At 43.0% G+C, this 20065-nt stretch overlaps 1 protein-coding gene across 1 annotated transcript in view; it reads right to left on the minus strand.

Moving 5' to 3' along the window:
- Nucleotides 1–20065, minus strand: part of LOC129862005 (calcium/calmodulin-dependent protein kinase type 1D-like) — a 63138-nt gene that overhangs the window by 26948 nt on the left and 16125 nt on the right. Inside the window, exon 2 of the mRNA XM_055933278.1 lies at nt 4758–4889. Coding sequence (XP_055789253.1) covers nt 4758–4889 — 132 coding nt within the window. The remainder of the gene's footprint in view (nt 1–4757; nt 4890–20065) is intronic.

Raw genomic sequence — 20065 nt, forward strand, 5'->3', positions numbered from 1 at the left:
TAACACTGTGGAGAGAGACGTGCTCCCCCTCATAACACTGTGGAGAGAGACGTGCCCCCCCTCATAACACTGTGGAGAGAGACGTGCTCCCCCTCATAACACTGTGGAGAGAGACGTGCCCCCCCCCATAACACTGTGGAGAGAGAGACGTGCCCCCCCTCATAACACTGTGGAGAGACGTGCCCCCCCTCATAACACTGTGGAGAGAGACGTGCTCCCCCTCATAACACTGTGGAGAGAGACGTGCCCCCCCCCCCCATAACACTGTGGAGAGAGAGACGTGCCCCCCCTCATAACACTGTGGAGAGACGTGCCCCCCCCCCCCCCCCATAACACTGTGGAGAGAGATGTGCCCCCCCTCATAACACTGAGGAGAGACGTGCCCCCCCTCATAACACTGTGGAGTGACGTGCCCCCCCCCCCCTCATAACACTGTGGAGTGACGTGCCCCCCCCTCATAACACTGCGGAGAGAGATGTGCCCCCCCCTCCCTCATAACACTGTGGAAAGACATGTCCCCTCTCATAACACTGAGAGACGTGCCCCCCCCCCCCCCCCTCATAACACTGTGGAGTGACGTGCCCCCCCTCATAACACTGAGGAGAGACGTGCTCCCCCTCAACACTGAGGAGAGACGTGCCCCCCCTCATAACACTGAGGAGAGAGACGTGCCCCCCTCATAACACTGAGGAGAGACGTGCCCCCCCCATAACACTGTGGAGAGAGACGTGCCCCCCCCCCATAACACTGAGGAGAGAGACGTGTCCCCCCCTCATATCACTGTGGAGAGATGTGCCCCCCCCTCATAACACTGTGGAGAGACGTGCCCCCCCTCATAACACTGAGGAGAGACGTGGCCCCCCTCATAACACTGAGGAGGGACGTGCCCCCCCTCATAACACTGAGGAGAGACGTGCTCCCCCTCATAACACTGTGGAGAGACGTGCCCCCCCTCATAACACTGTGGAGTGACGTGCCCCCCCTCATAACACTGAGGAGAGACGTGCCCCCCCTCCCTCATAACACTGTGGAGAGACATGCCCCCCCTCATAACACTGAGGAGAGACATGCCCCCCCTCATAACACTGTGGAGAGACATGCCCCCCCTCATAACACTGAGGAGAGACGTGCCCCCCCCTCATAACACTGAGAGACGTGCCCCCCCTCATAACACTGTGGAGTGGCGTGCCCCCCCTCATAACACTGAGGAGAGTGGCGTGCCCCCCCTCATAACACTGAGGAGAGACGTGCCCCCCCTCATAACACTGTGGAGAGACGTGCCCCCCCTCATAACACTGTGGAGAGACGTGCCCCCCCTCATAACACTGTGGAGTGACGTGCCCCCCCTCATAACACTGTGGAGTGGCGTGCCCCCCCTCATAACACTGTGGAGAGAGACGTGCCCCCCTCATAACACTGAGGAGAGACGTGCCCCCCCTCATAACACTGTGGAGAGAGACGTGCCCCCCCCCCCTCATAACACTGAGGAGAGAGACGTGTCCCCCCCCTCATATCACTGTGGAGAGACGTGCCCCCCCCCTCATATCACTGTGGAGAGACGTGCCCCCCCCCCCTCATAACACTGAGGAGAGACGTGCTCCCCCTCATAACACTGAGGAGAGACGTGCCCCCCCTCATAACACTGTGGAGAGACGTGCCCCCACTCATAACACTGAGGAGAGACGTGCCCCCCCTCATAACACTGAGGAGAGACGTGCCCCCCCTCATAACACTGTGGAGAGACGTGCCCCCCCTCATAACACTGAGGAGAGACGTGCCCCCCCTCATAACACTGAGGAGAGACGTGCTCCCCCTCATAACACTGAGGAGAGACGTGCCCCCCCTCATAACACTGTGGAGAGACGTGCCCCCCCCTCATAACACTGTGGAGAGACGTGCCCTCCCTCATAACACTGAGGAGAGAGACGTGCCCCCCTCATAACACTGTGGAGAGACGTGCCCCCCCTCATAACACTGTGGAGAGACGTGCCCCCCCCCTCATAACACTGTGGAGAGACGTGCTCCCCCTCATAACACTGTGGAGAGACGTGCCCCCCCTCATAACACTGTGGAGAGACGTGCCCCCCCTCATAACACTGTGGAGAGACGTGCCCCCCCTCATAACACTGTGGAGAGACGTGCCCCCCCTCATAACACTGTGGAGAGAGACGTGCTCCCCCTCATAACACTGTGGAGAGACGTGCTCCCCCTCATAACACTGTGGAGAGACGTGCCCCCCCTCATAACACTGTGGAGAGACGTGCCCCCCCTCATAACACTGAGGAGAGACGTGCCCCCCCTCATAACACTGAGGAGAGACGTGCTCCCCCTCATAACACTGAGGAGAGACGTGCCCCCCCTCATAACACTGTGGAGAGACGTGCCCCCCCTCATAACACCGAGGAGAGAGACGTGCCCCCCTCATAACACTGTGGAGAGACGTGCCCCCCCTCATAACACTGTGGAGAGACGTGCCCCCCCCCCCTCCCCCCTCCTCCCGAAGGGCACATCATGACAGTTGTTGCTAATGCTTGTAGGACTCTGACCCATATGACTTCAGATTGCATTATGTTGTTTGTCTGTCTTTTTTCAATATTTAAATAATAAAACATTTGATTCTTCCATTCTCTTAACGTTGGATTATTATTTGACTTCCACTATTTAAGTAATAACTTCTTCAATATAAGTGACGAAAAATAATATTGTCCGACCCGTCGGGTATCTCCCTGCACCCTCATATACCATGTCTTAAAATATGCAGACAGATGGATTAAAAGTAAACTTACATTGTAAACATTCTGACAGCCAGCTTTCTAACTTTTCCCATAACTTTTGGACTTTATAGCACTCCCAGAAGGAAGGAATTACTGAGTCATTGTTAGTTGGCACCCTTTTCCCAATGGGCCATAGGCAGCCAAAGAAACCCACTCAACGTTCATACTAATCATCAGTGAGTGACTCATGCAGTGTAATGGTAGCCTGTCGTGGTTAACCAGCACAACAAGCACCAGGGTCCTGTTCAGTAGGCACGTAAACAGAAGAAAACGGTCCATGGAATGGAATGAAACAGGGAGGTACTATTTGAACTTGTCCAATAAGAAACAATGGATTTCAGTGGGTTTTCCGTTGCAAATCATTTTGCTACAGTATGCTTTCATGAACATGACCCTGATGCAGACGCTTGAAACAAAGAGTGAGGTGGGAGAGAGCTGGTGTCCAAGCAACAGGGTGTGGGTGAACACTAAAACGCCATGGAAACGAGGACGTAACTAATGACGGGCCTTGTTTAGAGAGACAGGTGGGTGAAGGAGGGGAAGGAGGAGGAGGGGTGTGTGTGTGTGTGTGCGTGTGCGTGTGCGTGTGCGTGTGCGTGTGTGTGTGTGTGTGTGTGTGTGTGTGTGTGTGTGTGTGTGTGTGTGTGTGTATGAAACCTGCACACAATGTTGCTGCTTCAGGGTGGTGGGATAAAGCAGTGAGAAAAACAAAATGGACGAGAGAAAGAGACGGAAAGAAAGACAGATGGACAGAAAGAGAGAGACAGAAGAGAGAGAGAGAGACAGAGGAAGAGAGACAGAGAAAGAGAGATGGAGAGAGAGAGATGGAGAGAGAGAGACGGAGAGAGAGAGAGATGGAAGAGAGAGAGAGAGACAAGAGAAAGAGACGGAGAGAGAGAGAAGAGAGAGACGGAGAGAAAGAGAGAGAGACAGAGAGAGCGATGGAGAGAAAGACAAGAGGAAGAGAGACGGAGAGAAAGAGAGAGACGGAATAGAAAGAGAGACGGAGAGAGACGGAGAGAAAGAGAGACAGAAAGAGGCAGAGAAAGAGAGAGATTGTGAGACGGAGAGAGAGAGAGAGACGGAGAGACGGAAGAGAGAGACAGAGAGAAAGAGAGATGGAGAGAGAGAGACAAGAGAAAGAGAGACAGAGAGACGGAAGAGAGGGAGACGGAGAGAGAGAGAGAGAGAGATGGAGAGAAAGAGAGACGGAGAGAGAGAGAAATAGAAAGGGCAGCAGAATCTAAAGAAGGCATTCGTAACCAAGCAACTCACTCCGCCCAACAGCAACCAAATTCTCATCAAGAGTGACTGATGGATAACCCCAGGCTCTGAGGAGAATTACCCATGAACTCGGAGGGGGGTGGATGGAGAGAGCTAGTGGCGTCCTCACCTGCATGCTCACATCCCGCAAGTATTCTCTATTGACTCTGACAGAGTGGAGCTACTGTATATGACTGAATGTGTAACACATAACTAGAACTTAGCTGAAATGGCATTGGCACCACAACAACTGGTGAGTACGGTACTGTGAGTACGGTACCGTACTGTACTGCAGTATATGATTGAAGGTGTATGTTGCTTTGACTCACTCTCGTCCATGTACGTGACTCAACTTGTAAAGACGCTTTGGATATGAATGTCTGCTGGGGAAAAAACTCTTATTAACCAGCGGCTGGTAGACCAGATATGGAGGTGAAGGGAAGTCCAAGGTTTGAATCTACCTGCACAGAGATGATATTTTATAAAGGTGTGGTGTCATTCTGGGAGGGCTGGGTTTCATACAGTAAGACTCACATTGTGAAGTACAGTGTTTTTGTGTTACCTACATTTTCCAGATGTTCTTTTTACTAGATAGATACAGGTGAAGAGTCGCAGGAAAGGAGCATAGCAACAAGACGGAACAGGTCAGTATTTGAACCTGTGGAGACACGGCATGTGATTCCCCAAGAGGCAGAGTTACCCCACCCCTCTGGTACCTACTTCCGTAGCACGGCGATTTCGTTCTCGATGCTGGTCTCCTTCCCCTTCAGTGCTTTCTTCGGGATACACTTCACTGCAACCATCTTCCCTGTGGTCTTCTCCCTGGCCATTACCACTTCTGAGAACGCACCACTGTGGACCGAGAGAGAGATAGAGAGAGAGAGAGAGAGAGAGAGAGAGAGAGAGAGCGCGAGAGAGAGAGAGAGAGAGAGAGAGAGAGAGAGAGAGAGAGAGAGAGAGAGAGAGAGAGAGAAAGAGAAAGAGAGAAAGGGAAGGAATAAGAAAGTACATCGGTTAACTTTGCATAAGCACAAACAGAGAGTATTGACATACAGGTATTGTAGAGAGCATCCAGAGAAAGACAGTGTAGAATAGACTAACATCACAGTGTAAATATTTACTGTAGACTAGACTAACTTTACACTGTAAATATTTACTGTAGAATAGACTAACATTACACTGTACATATTTACTGTAGAACAGACTAACACTATACTGTGAATATTTACTGTAGAATAGACTAACATTACACTGTAAACATTTACTGTAGAATAGACTAACATTACACTGTAAACATTTACTGTAGAATAGACTAACATACTGTGAATATTTACTGTTGGACAGACTAACATTATATTGTACATATTTACTGTAGAACAGACTAACATTATACTATACATATTTACTGTAGAACAAAGTAACATTGTACTGTGAATATTTACAGTAGAATAGACTAACATTATTTTGTGAATACTTACTGTAGAATTGACTAACATTACACTATGAATATTTACTGTGGAACAGACTAACATTATACTGTACATATTTACTGTAGAATAGACTAACATTACACTGTAAATATTTACTGTAGAATAGACTAACATACTGTAAATATTTACTGTAGAGTAGACTAACATTACACTGTAAATATTTACTGTAGAATAGACTAACATTACACTGTAAACCTTTACTGTAGAATAGACTAACATTATATAGTGAATATTTACTGTAGAACAGACTAACATTATACTGTGAATAGACTAACATACTGTGAATATTTACTGTGGTACAGACTAACATTATACTGTAAATATTTACTGTAGAATAGACTAACATTACACTGTGAATATTTACTGTAGAATAGACTAACATTACACTGTAAATATTTACTGTAGAATAGACTAACATTACACTGTAAACCTTTACTGTAGAATAGACTAACATTATATAGTGAATATTTACTGTAGAACAGACTAACATTATACTGTGAATATTTACTGTAGAGTAGACTAACATACTGTGAATATTTACTGTAGAACAGACCAACATACTGTGAATATTTACTGTAGAATAGACTAACATTACACTGTAAATATTTACTGTAGAATAGACTAACATTACACTGTAAACCTTTACTGTAGAATAGACTAACATTATATTGTGAATATTTACTGTAGAACAGACTAACACTATACTATGAATATTTACTGTAGAACAGACTAACATTACACTATGAATATTTACTGTAGAACAGACTAACATGATACTGTACATATTTACTGTAGAACAGACTAACATAGTGTGAATATTTACAGTAGAGTAGACTAACATACTGTGAATATTTACAGTAGAGTAGACTAGCATACTGTGAATATTTACAGTAGAGTAGACTAACATTATACTGTACATATTTACAGTAGAGTACACTAACATTATACTGTACATATTTACAGTAGAGTAGACTAACATTATACTGTACATATTTACAGTAGAGTAGACTAATATTATACTGTACATATTTACAGTAGAGTAGACTAACATACTGTGAATATTTACAGTAGAGTACACTAACATTATACTGTACATATTTACAGTAGAGTAGACTAACATTATACTGTACATATTTACAGTAGAGTAGACTAACATAATACTGCACATATTTACAGTAGAGTAGACTAACATACTTTGAAACTGACTGTTAGAACTGTTAAGGCTCCATGGACAGATGAGGAATTGAAAAACTGTATGGTTGAAAGAGATGGGGCAAAAGGAGTGTCTAATAAGTCTGGCTGTACATCTGACTGGCTAACTTACTGCAAATTGAGAAATGATGTGACTAAACTCATCAGAACAATGAAGAAACTTAATTATGAAGCCAAGAGCAATGATATAAAGAATGATGAGAAAAAAACTTGGGAGTACTTTAAATGAAATTATGAGCAGAAAGACAAATTCAAATCCATCTTTCATCGAATCAGATGGCTTATTCATCACAAAACCATTTGATGTTGCCAATTATTTTAATGATTATTTCATTGGCAAAGTGGACAAACGTAGGCAAGAAACACCCACGACAATCAGTGAGCAATTATATTTATGTATAAAAAAAACAAATAATGAAAGAAAAGCATCCTAAGTTTGAATTTTGTAAAGTTAGTGTGGGAGAGGTGGATTTTTTTTTGTTCACGATCAATAATGACAAACCTCCTGGCATTGACAACTTAGATGGAAAGCTAATAATGACGGTAGCTGACTCTATAGCCACTCCAATCTGTCATATTTTTAATTTGAGCCTGGAGGGAAGCCAAAGTAATTCTGCTACCAAAGAGTGGTAAAGCAGGCTTTACTGGTTCTAACAGCAGACCTATAAGCTTGCTGCCAGCCCTTAGCAAACTGTTGCAAAAAAATGTGTTTGATCAAATACAATGTTATTTCTCTGTAAACAAATTAACAACAGACTTTCAGCATGCTTATAGAGAAGGGCACTCAACATGTACTGCACTGACAAAAATGAATGATGATTGGTTGAAAGAAATTGATAATAAGAAGATTGTGGGAGCTGTACTGTTAGATTTCAGCCATTGATATTATTGACCATAACCTGTTGTTGAGAAAACTTAAGTGCTATGGCTTTTCAACCTCTGCCATATTGTGGATTCAGAGCTATCTATCTAATAGAACTCAAAATATTTTATTTAATGGAAGCTCCTCTAATGTCAAACATGCAAAGTGTGGCGTACCGCAGGGCAGCTCTCTAGGCACTCTACTCTTTTCTATTTTTACCAATGACCTGCCACTGGCATTAAACAAAGCATGTGTGTCCATGTATGCTTATGATTCAACCATATACGCATCAGCAACCACAGCTAATGAAGTCACTAAAACCCTTAGCAAAGAGTTGCAGTCTGTTTTGGAATGGGTGGCCAGTAATAAACTGGTCCTGAACATCTCTAAAACTAAGAGCATTGTATTTGATACAAATCATTCCTTAAGTGCTAGACCTCAGCTGAATCTGGTAATGAATGGTGTGGCTGTTGAGCAAGTTGAGGGGACTAAATTACTTGGCGTTACCTTAGATATTATACTGTCATGGTCAAAACATATTGATTCAATGGTTGCAAAGATGGGGAGAGGTCTAGCGGTTATAAAGAGATGCTCTGCTTTTTTGACATAACACTCCAAAAAGCAAGTTCTGCAGGCTCTAGTTTTGTCTAATCTTGATTATTGTCGAGGCGTGTGGTCCAGTGCTGCAAGGAAAGACCTAGTTAAGCTGCAGCTGGCCCAGAACAGAGCGGCACGTTTTGCTCTTAATTGTAATCAGAGGGCTAATATTAAGACTATGCAGCCAGTCTCTCTTGGCTGAGAGCTGAGGAAAGACCGCCTGCATTCCTTCTTCTTTTTATAAGGACTGCATCACTTCTTCTTTTTATAAGAAACAATGTGTTGAAAATCCCAAATAGTCAACTTCCACACAGCTCTGACACATACACTTATCCCACCAGACATGCCACCAGGGGTCTTGTCACAGTCCCCAACCCCAGCACAAATTCCAGAAACCGTACAGTATTATATAGAGCCCTTATTGCATGGAACTTCCTTCCATCTCATATTGCTCAAATAAACAACAAACCTGGTTTAAAAAAACAGATAACAGCAACACCTAGTGGCACAACGCCTCTCCTTATCTGACCTGGATAGTTTGTGTGTCTGCATTGATATGTAGACTACGTGTGCCTTTTAAAAAATGTATGTAGCTCTGTACTGGAGCTGTTCTTGTCTAATGACCTTCTTCCGGCTAAAATGGCACCGGAATAAATGGCAGCAGTTGTACAGGCGCGCAACTAATTGTGTTATTATGTGTTTTTTTCCCGCGTTATTTGTAACTTATTTTGTACATAATGTTTGTGCCACCATATCTTACGGCAAAAAAATTGCTTCTGGATATCAGACAGCGATCACTCACCACGGATTAGACAATGATTTTTTTCAAAAAGCAGGACGCACAGGACATACTCCAAACACCCGACAAGGCCAACATCCCAGTTATTGGCAAGAGGAAGAGACACAGGTACAAAGCGGGGTGCCTCTTAAGGATCCGCAGAAGGTGAGTGGGAAAGCTGCCGTTACAGTCAATATTACTCGCCAACGTGCAACCATTGGACAATAAATTAGATGAGGTACGATCAAGAAAATCCTACCAACGGGACATCAAAAACTGTAACATCTTATGTTTCACGGAATCGTGGCTGAATGATGACATGGATATTCAGCTAGCAGGATATAAGCTGCACCGGCTAGATAGAATGAATGTGAAATGTCAGAATAATAGTAGAGAGAATGATTTATTTCAGCTTTTATTTCTTTCATCCCATTCCCTGTGGGTCAGAAGTTTACATACACTCAATCAATATTTGGTAGCATTGGCTTTAAATGTTTAACTTGGGTCACATGTTTCAGGTAGCCTTCCACAAGCATCCCACAATAAGTTGGGTGAATTTTGGCCCATTTCTTCTGACAGAGCTGGTGTAACTGAGTCAGGTTTCTAGGCCTCCTTGCTCGCACATGCTTTTTCAGTTCTGCCCACAAATTTTCTATAGGATTGAGGTCAGGACTTTGTGATGGCCGCTCCAATATCTTGACTTTGTTGTCCTTAAGCCATTTTGCCACAACTATAGAAGTATGCTTGGGGCCATTGTCCATTTGGAAGACCCATTTGCGACCAAGCTTTAACTTCCTGACTGATGTCTTGAGATGTTGCTTCAATATATCCACATAATTGTTCCTCCTCATGATGCCATCTATTTTGTGAAGTGCACCAATACCTCCTGTAGCAAAGCACCCCCACAACATGATGCTGCCACCCCCATGCTTCACGGTTGGGATGGTATTCTTCGGCTTGCAAGCATCTCCCTTTTTCCTCCAAACATAACGATGGTCATTATGGCCGAACAGTTCTATTTTTGTTTCATCAGACCAGGGGACATTTCTACAAAAAGTACAATCTTTGTCCCCATGTGAAGTTGCAAACCGTAGTCTGGCTTTTTTATGGTGGTTTTGGAGCAGTGGATTCTTCCTTGCTGAGCGGCCTTTCAGGTTATGTTGATATAGGACTCGCTTTACTGTGGATATAGATCATTTTGTACCTGTTTCCTCCAGCATCTTCACAAGCTCCTTTGCTGTTGTTCTGGGATTGATTTGCACTTTTCGCACCAAAGTACGTTCATCTCTAGGAGACAGAATGTGTCTCCTTCCTGAGCGGTATGACGGCTGCGTGGTCCCATGGTCTTTATACTTGCGTACTATTGTTTGTACAGATGAACGTGGTACCTTCAGGCGTTTGGAAATTGCTCCCAAGGATGAACCAGACTTGTGGAGATCTACAATTTTTTTCTTAGGTCTTGGCTGATTTCTTTTGATTTTCCCATGATGTCATGCAAAGAGGCACTGAGTTTGAAGGTAGGCCATGAAATACATCCACAGGTACACCTTCAATTGACTCAAATGATGTCAATTAGCCTATCAGAAGCTTCTAAAGCCATGACATAATTTTCTGGAATTTTCCAAGCTGTTTAAAGGCACAGTCAAATTAGTGTATGTAAACTTCTGACCCACTGGAATTGTGATACAGTGAATTATAAGTGAAATAATCTGTCTGTAAACAATTGTTGGAAAAATTACTTGTGTCATGCACAAACTAGATGTCATAACCGACTTGCCAAAACTATAGTTTGTTAACAAGAAATTTATGGAGTGGTTGAAAAACTAGTTATAATGACCAACCTGTGTATGAAAACTTCCGACTTCAACTGTATATGCTTAGTCACTGTAACCATACCTACATGTACAGTTGAAGTCGGAAGTTTACAAGTTGACTGTGCCTTTAAACAGCTTGGAAAATTCCAGAAAATGATGTCATGGCTTTAGAAGCTTCTGATAGATAATAGAGCCTGTTGACTGAGACTGTTTCCGTCTGACTGATTCAACACACGGATCTGTGTAAACCAACACGATGTTGCCTTATTCACAATATAATGTTAGTCTGTTCTACAGTAAATATTCACAGTATGTAGTCGTTTTTGGTATTTTATTGGGATCCCCATTAGCTGTTGCAAAAGCAGCAGCTACTCTTCCTGGGGTCCACACAAAACATGAAACATACAGAATTACATAATGTCCAGTCAAATCAAAGGGTATTTGTCAGGTGCGCCGAATACAACAGGTGTAGTAGACCTTACAGTGAAAAGCCGAATACAACAGGTGTAGTAGACCTTACAGTGAAAAGCTTACTTAAGCTAATCAGGTGAATGTAATTAACTAGAAAGTCTGGGCACTATGAAAGAATGTTTATAGAGCTGTTATCTTCCGAATAAACTCTTAAAGACCTGGTAATCTTTTACATCAATAGCAGTCAATATTTAATCGTCACCTTGTTTAGTCTCATCTGAAAGTTGTAAATTTTTGGTTACCTTCACGAACCCTGGCTAACAAGTTGAATCAGCAATACAAAATTTGATTTAATTATTTATTTACTAAATACCTAAATAATCACACAGAATTACATATACACAGAATGTATCATACATTGATTACAAATTATGTCATAAAGGAAAACGTCCCTAGCGGACGGAACAGATATGACAGCTAGTTACACAAAGAAAGGGGGTGGTGTTTTGAATGGAAGAGCGGGAAGACTGAGGAACAAAGGGAGAATCTATGTCTCTATCGGGCCGTAGGCAGCTATGCTATTGTAAATACAGTATCTTATGCATTCTAAATTACCGCCCATTTGAAAAGGAAAATGCAAAAAATATTTACTCTGAGCTACGCTTCGATCGGTTGGTCGTAAATGAGAGGTCGGGTTGTCCTTTGAAGAATGTCTGATGGTAGAATGGATACTTGGTAGTACCGTCGTCTTGTGGTAGAACAGATTTCTGTCCGTCCTCTCCTAGCGCACGTCTACAGTTGCTGCGCTAACGCGACGGCTAGGAGGTATCACTTCTTTAGTGAATAAGAGTTCAAAGTTCATACCAAGTGTCCATGCTATATGCTCATGCTATATTCTGGCTGGTATAGTCGAAATTCATCCTTCCGGCGTTTTGGTCGTCACCTTCACATTGAAATTCGATGCTAATTTCGTTAGGTTCTCTAAGGTTGGCTTAGTTCTGTAAGTGGTCTTTGTCCTTTCAACGTGGGGACCTCAAGTCCTTGGAACAGGAAGTTACATTTTCGTAACAGGGTTTATATAGGTTTGGGAGAGAGGGCCGTGTTTCATAGTTTACAACCACTGTCTGTTCACATGGGTGGGGCCACTGAGTTGGCATAGTTTACTCTATGACAAACCGTTCTCTCATTAAGAAGCTAAATTACATTTCATCTTTTCACTAATAGTTTCATATTTAAACATTTAAATTGCACAACAATTCCATGTGAATCTGATACCTAGAATGCGTAGATTTTCCAGGATACAGTTTATGTCGTCATATCATCAGTAATCATGTCTCAGACGCCAACTGAACTGACATATTCATTAAGTCCCAACGCATATTTTAAACTGGTTGGATGACCCGAAATATGGTTCCGTTTCCCATCTTTTGATGTCATCAGACTCTCTCTCAATGTTAACAAAGGGATTTTCAATAGTCACATCGGTAGAGTAGAGAGAGGAAAAGGGGGAAAGGTATTTATGGGGTTCATAAACCTCCCCCCTCAGGCCAACGTCATGACAATACTGTAATATACCCTGGAGCTGATTGCATCCACCATATACCGTAAAAACAAATTTTTGCTGTGTGGTGAAGGAGAACATAATGACATAACATTAACGAGAGGATAGAAAAGAAGGGTAGCGTATAGGAGGGAGAAAGAGCAAGGGATAGACAGAGTGGGAAGGAGAGGAAAGATAATGAGGGATAAAAATGGTGATGTAGCCCTCTCCAACATTCATTAAGGTGGACTGAGCATGTACATGGTAGCATAGCAACAGCTACAGACTTTTGGGGCAAATATTCCTGTAATTCCACATTTGCTTTTGTTAAGTTTTAATAAATGGAGCCAGTTGCCTGAAGAGGTTTAAAGACAATGCTATTTTAAAAGACAATGCTATTTAAAGACAAATACCAAATACTAATTGAGTGTATGTTAACCTCTGACCCACTAGGAATGTTATTATGTTATATATTATTCCAAGATGGCTTAGCAGTTCAGACATCATTTTTGTCCTCGTACTGTCTTGTCCTGTATATATATATTTACACCTTCTTCGCATATCTTTTATATTTTTTTATTATCCAAGAACTCAACTACAAAAGGTTCCTGCAACCCGCCTCACCAATTACAACAAAAAAGTATTATTTACCTCAAATCTGAAAATCCACAGTGAAGCTAACCAGGGGCTAATCAGAAGTTAGCCAGAAAGCTAACCAGAAGTTAGCCGAAAGCTAGCCGAAAGCTAATTTGAAGCTGCCCAGAAGTTAGCCGGCTTGCTGGCTAGCGTTGGTGTTTCAGCTGCCCACGTTTTGTGGTCATCAGCTATTCCTTTAGCTCGATAATCTACCGGCACTTTTGTGCAACGCGACTCGGACCGGAGCATACCGGGCCTTTTTTTTCTCTCAGTTTCCCCGGATTTCAGCCGCAGGCTCTGGACATTTGCACCTTGATTTCGCAGCTAGCTAGCTGCAAACCGTGTGACTATTGGCTTACGTCGATCCCGGAGCAAACTTAAATTATTCCGGAGCTAGCCAGCTGAGGAGTTCCATCAGCCATTCCTGGGCTACAGTCACCTATCCGGACCCGTTTTTCTTTTTTTTGCTGCAGATACGGAGCCCCACCGGGCCTTCACGATTGACTGCCGATGTTATCTGCCCGAGGGAGTTATCCAACTGGCACCTCCGTCGCGACGTTACCTGAACGCTCACCTGGGGCCCGCTAATCGTTAGCTGTCTTATCGGCTGCTATCTTAATAAGTATTTCGGACAATTTTTTTCTTTTTTTTTCTTGGGTCACTATATCTATTTTGCCAATTGGATTGATCCCCTCTACAAGACACGGAACCCCACTAATCTACCGACGGAAACGCACGAGGTGTCTAAAATTAGACCTCCATCCTATGCTATCTTGCTACCGATAGCCATCTACCCGGCCAGCTGTCTGGATCGCCGTGACCCCAACCAACCTCTACTCACTGGACCCTTATTGATCATTCGATTAAGCATGCCTCTCCTTAATGTAAATATGCCTTGTCCACTGCTGTTCTGGTTAGTGTTTATTGGCTTATTTCACTGTAGGGCCTCTAGCCCTGCTCACTATACCATATCCAACCTTTCATTTCCACCACCCACATATGCGATGACATCACCTGGTTTCAATGATGTTTCTAGAGACAATATATCTCATCATCACTCAATACCTAGGTTTACCTCCACTGTATTCACATCCTACCATACCTTTGTCTGTACATTATTCCTTGAAGCTATTTTATCGCCCCCAGAAACGTCCTTTTACTCTCTGTTCTAGGTGCTCTAGACGACCAATTCTCATAGCTTTTAGCCGTACCCTTATCCTACTCCTCCTCTGTTCCTCTGGTGATGTAGAGGTGAATCCAGGCCCTGCAGTACCTAGCTCCACTCCTATTCCCCAGGCGCTCTCTTTTGATGACTTCTGTAACCGTAATAGCCTTGGTTTCATGCATGTTAACATTAGAAGCCTCCTCCCTAAGTTTGTTTTGTTCACTGCTTTAGCTCACTCTGCCAACCCGGATATTTTAGCCGTGTCTGAATCCTGGCTTAGAAAGACCACCAAAAATTCTGACATTTTCATCCCCAACTACAAGATTTTCAGACAAGATAGAACGGCCAAAGGGGCCGGTGTTGCAATCTACTGCAAAGATTGCCTGCAGAGTTCTGTTTTACTATCCAGGTCTGTTCCCAAACAATTTGAACTTCTACTTTTAAAAATCCACCTCTCTAAAAACAAGTCTCTCACCTTTGCCGCCTGCTATAGACCACCCTCTGCCCCCAGCTGTGCTCTGGACACCATATGTGAACTGATTGCCCCCCATCTATCTTCAGAGCTCGTGCTGCTAGGCGACCTAAATTGGAACATGCTTAACACCCCAGCCATCCTACAATCTAAGCTTGATGCCCTCAATATCACACAAATTATCAATGAACCTACCAGGTACCACCCCAATTCCGTAAACACGGGCACCCTCATAGATATCATCCTAACCAACTTGCCCTCCAAATACACCTCTGCTGTTTTCAACCAAGATCTCAGCGATCACTGCCTCATTGCCTGCATCCGTAATGGGTCAGCGGTCAAACGACCTCCACTCATCACTATCAAACGCTCCCTGAAACACTTCAGCGAGCAGGCCTTTCTGATCGACCTGGCCGATGTATCCTGGAAGGATATTGATCTCATCCCGTCAGTAGAGGATGCCTGGATATTTTAAAAAAATGCCTTCCTCACCATCTTGAATAAGCATGCCCCATTCAAGAAATGTAGAACCAGGAACAGATATAGCCCTTGGTTCTCTCCTGACCTGACTGCCCTTAACCAACACAAAAACATCCTATGGCGTTCTGCATTAGCATCGAACAGCCCCCGTGATATGCAACTTTTCAGGGAAGCTAGAAACCAATATACACAGGCAGTTAGAAAAGCCAAGGCTAGCTTTTTCAAGCAGAAATTTGCTTCCTGCAACACAAATTCAAAAAAGTTCTGGGACACTGTAAAGTCCATGGAGAATAAGAACACCTCCTCCCAGCTTCCAACTGCACTGAAGATAGGAAACACTGTCACCACCGACAAATCCACTATAATTGAGAATTTCAATAAGCATTTTTCTACGGCTGGCCATGCTTTCCACCTGGCTGCCCCTACCCCGGTCAACAGCACTGCCCTCCCCTCTGCTACTCGCCCAAGCCTTCCCCATTTCTCTTTCTCCCAAATACAGTCTGCTGATGTTCTGAAAGAGCTGCAAAATCTGGACCCTTACAAATCAGCCGGGCTAGATAATCTGGACCCTTTCTTTCTAAAACTATCTGCTGAAATTGTTGCCACCCCTATTACTAGCCTTTTCAACCTCTCTTTCGTGTCGTCTGAGATTCCCAAAGATTGGAAAGCAGCTGCGGTTATCCCCCTCTTCAAAGGGGGGGACACTCTTGACCCTAACAGCTACAGACCTATATCTATCCTACCCTGCCTTTCTAAGGTCTTCGAAAGCCAAGTCAACAAACAGATTACCGACCATTTCGAATCCCACCATACCTTCTCCACTATGCAATCTGGTTTCAGAGCTGGCCATGGGTGCACCTCAGCCACGCTCAAGGTCATAAACGATATCTTAACCGCCATCGATAGGAAACAATACTGTGCAGCCGTATTCATTGACCTGGCCAAGGCTTTTGACTCTGTCAATCACCACATCCTCATCGGCAGACTCGACAGCCTTGGTTTCTCTAATGATTGCCTCGCCTGGTTCACCAACTACTTCTCTGATCGAGTTCAGTGTGTCAAATCGGAGGGTCTGTTGTCCGGGCCTCTGGCAGTCTCTATGGGGGTGCCACAGGGTTCAATTCTTGGACCGACTCTCTTCTCTGTATACATCAATGATGTCGCTCTTGCTGCTGGTGATTCTCTGATCCATCTCTACGCAGACGACACTATTCTGTATACTTCTGGCCCTTCTTTTGACACTGTGTTAACAACCCTCCAGGCGAGCTTCAATGCCATACAACTCTCCTTCCGTGGCCTCCATTTGCTCTTAAATACAAGTACAACTAAATGCATGCTCTTCAACCGATCGCTGCCTGCACCTGCCCGCCTGTCCAACATCACTACTCTGGACGGCTCTGACTTAGAATATGTGGACAACTACAAATACCTAGGTGTCTGGTTAGACTGTAAACTCTCCTTCCAGACTCACATCAAACATCTCCAATCCAAAGTTAAATCTAGAATTGGCTTCCTATTCCGCAACAAAGCATCCTTCACTCTTGCTGCCAAACATACCCTTGTAAAACTGACCATCCTACCAATCCTCGACTTCGGTGATGTCATTTACAAAATAGCCTCCAAAACCCTACTCAATAAATTGGATGCAGTCTATCACAGTGCCATCCGTTTTGTCACCAAAGCCCCATATACTACCCACCACTGCGACCTGTACACTCTCGTTGGCTGGCCCTCGCTTCATACTCGTCGTCAAACCCACTGGCTCCAGGTCATCTACAAGACCCTGCTAGGTAAAGTCCCCCCTTATCTCAGCTCGCTGGTCACCATAGCAGCACCTACCTGTAGCACGCGCTCCAGCAGGTATATCTCTCTGGTCACCCCCAAAACCAATTCTTCCTTTGGCCGCCTCTCCTTCCAGTTCTCTGCTGCCAATGACTGGAACGAACTACAAAAATCTCTGAAACTGGAAACACTTATCTCCCTCACTAGCTTTAAGCACCAGCTGTCAGAGCAGCTCATAGATTACTGCACCTGTACATAGCCCATCTATAATTTAGCCCAAACAACTACCTCTTTACCTACTGTATTTATTTATTTATTTATTTTGCTCCTTTGCACCCCATTATTTCTATCTCTACTTTTTTCTATCTCTACTATCTCTACTTTTTTTTACTTTTTTTTACTTGCTATATTTTATTTACTTCGCCACCATGGCCTTTTTATATTTTTATTTATTTAGATATATATTTTGTTTGCCTTCACCTCCCTTATCTCACCTCACTTGCTCATATTGTATATAGACTTATTTTTCACTGTATTATTGACTGTATGTTTGTTTTACTCCATGTGTAACTATGTGTTGTTGTATGTGTCGAACTGCTTTGCTTAATCTTGGCCAGGTCGCAATTGTAAATAAGAACGTGTTCTCAATTTGCCTACCTGGTTAAATAAAGGTGAAATAAATAAATAAAATGTGATGAAAGAAATGAAAGCTGGAATAAATCTTTCTCTCAACTATTATTCTGACATTTCACATTCTTAAAATAAAGTGGTGATCCTAACTGACCTAAAACAGGGAATTATTACTAGGATTAAATGTCAGGAATTGTGAAAAACTGAGTTTAAATGTATTTGGCTAAGGTGTATGTAATCTTCAGATTTCAACTACCTCAATCAGCCCGACTAACCAGTGCCTGTATATAGCCTCGCTACTGTTATAGCCTCGCTACTGTATATACCCTCGCTACTGTTATTTTTGTCTTTTTTACTTTTTGTCTTTTTTGTCTTTTTTGTCTTTTTTACTGATGTTTTTATTTCTTTACTCATCTATTGTTCACCTAATAGCTTTTTTTAAACGTAAATGTCACGTTCCTGACCTGTTTTCTCTTGTTTTGTATGTGTTTATTGGTCAGGGCGTGAGTTTTGGGTGGGCAGTCTATGTTTTCTATTTCTATGTTGGGATTTTGGTGTTCGGCCTGGTATGATTCTCAATCAGAGACAGGTGTCTATCGTTGTCCCTGATTGAGAATCATACTAAGGCAGCCTGGGTTTCACTTGTGTTTTGTGGGTGTTTGTTCCTGTGGAGGTTTTGTTGCCACACAGGACGGTTTCGGTTTTGTCACGTTGGTTGTTTTTGTATTTTGAATTGTTTTGTTGACTTTCATTAAAAGAATGAACACTACCCACTCTGCGTTTTGGTCCACACCTTCTGTCAGCGAGGACAGCCGTAACAGTAAATATTGCACTGTTGGTTAGAGCCTTTAATCAGGAAATATGAATTACAGAGAAATTATTTTATAGAATAGCATGTTATACAGTATTTATCACTTAGTACGCTATCACTTAGTCCAACATAGCCAAAGACACGACAGTATGTAATCAGCTCCATGTTCTATTACAGTATGTAATCAGCTCCATGTTCTATTACAGTATGTAATCAGCTCCATGGTCTATTACAGTATGTAATCAGCTCCATGGTCTATTACAGTATGTAATCAGCTCCATGGTCTATTACAGTATGTAATCAGCTCCATGGTCTATTACAGTATGTAATCAGCTCCATGGTCTATTACAGTATGTAATCAGCTCCATGGTCTATTACAGTATATAGTGTATGTAATCAGCTCCATGGTCTATTACAGTATGTAATCAGCTCCATGGTCTATTACAGTATGTAATCAGCTCCATCTTCTATTACAGTATGTAATCAGCTCCATGGTCTATTACCGTATGTAATCAGCTCCATGGTCTATTACAGTATATAGTGTATGTAATCAGCTCCATGTTCTATTACAGTATGTAATCAGCTCCATGTTCTATTACAGTATGTAATCAGCTCCATGGTCTATTACAGTATATAGTGTATGTAATCAGCTCCATGGTCTATTACAGTATATAGTGTATGTAATCAGCTCCATGGTCTATTACAGTATGTAATCAGCTCCATGGTCTATTACAGTATATAGTGTATGTAATCAGCTCCATGGTCTATTACAGTATGTAATCAGCTCCATGTTATATTACAGTATGTAACCAGCTCCATGGTCTATTACAGTATGTATTCAGCTCCATTGTCTATTACAGTATATAATCAGCTCCATGATATATTACAGTATATAGTGTATATAATCAGCTCCATGGTTTATTACAGTATATAATCAGCTCCATTGTCTATTACAGTATGTAATCAGCTCCATGTTATATTAGAGTATGTAATCAGCTCCATGGTTTATTACAGTATGTAATCAGCTCCATGGTCTATTACAGTATGTAACCAGCTCCATGATCTACTCCAGTATATATTCAGCTCCATTGACAATTTCAGTATGTAGTATAAGTAATCCGCTCCATTGTCTATTACAGTATGTAACCAGCTCCATGTTCTATCACAGTATGTAATCAGCTCCATGGTCTATTACAGTATGTAATGAGCTCCATTGTATATTACAGTATGTAATAATCTCCATTGTCTATTACAGTATGTAATCAGCTCCGTGGTCTATTACAGTATGTAATCAGCTCCATGGTCTATTACAGTATGTAATCAGCTCCATGTATATTACAGTATGTAA

This window comes from Salvelinus fontinalis, chromosome 9 (assembly GCF_029448725.1).
Source record: "Salvelinus fontinalis isolate EN_2023a chromosome 9, ASM2944872v1, whole genome shotgun sequence".
NCBI lineage: Eukaryota > Metazoa > Chordata > Actinopteri > Salmoniformes > Salmonidae > Salvelinus > Salvelinus fontinalis.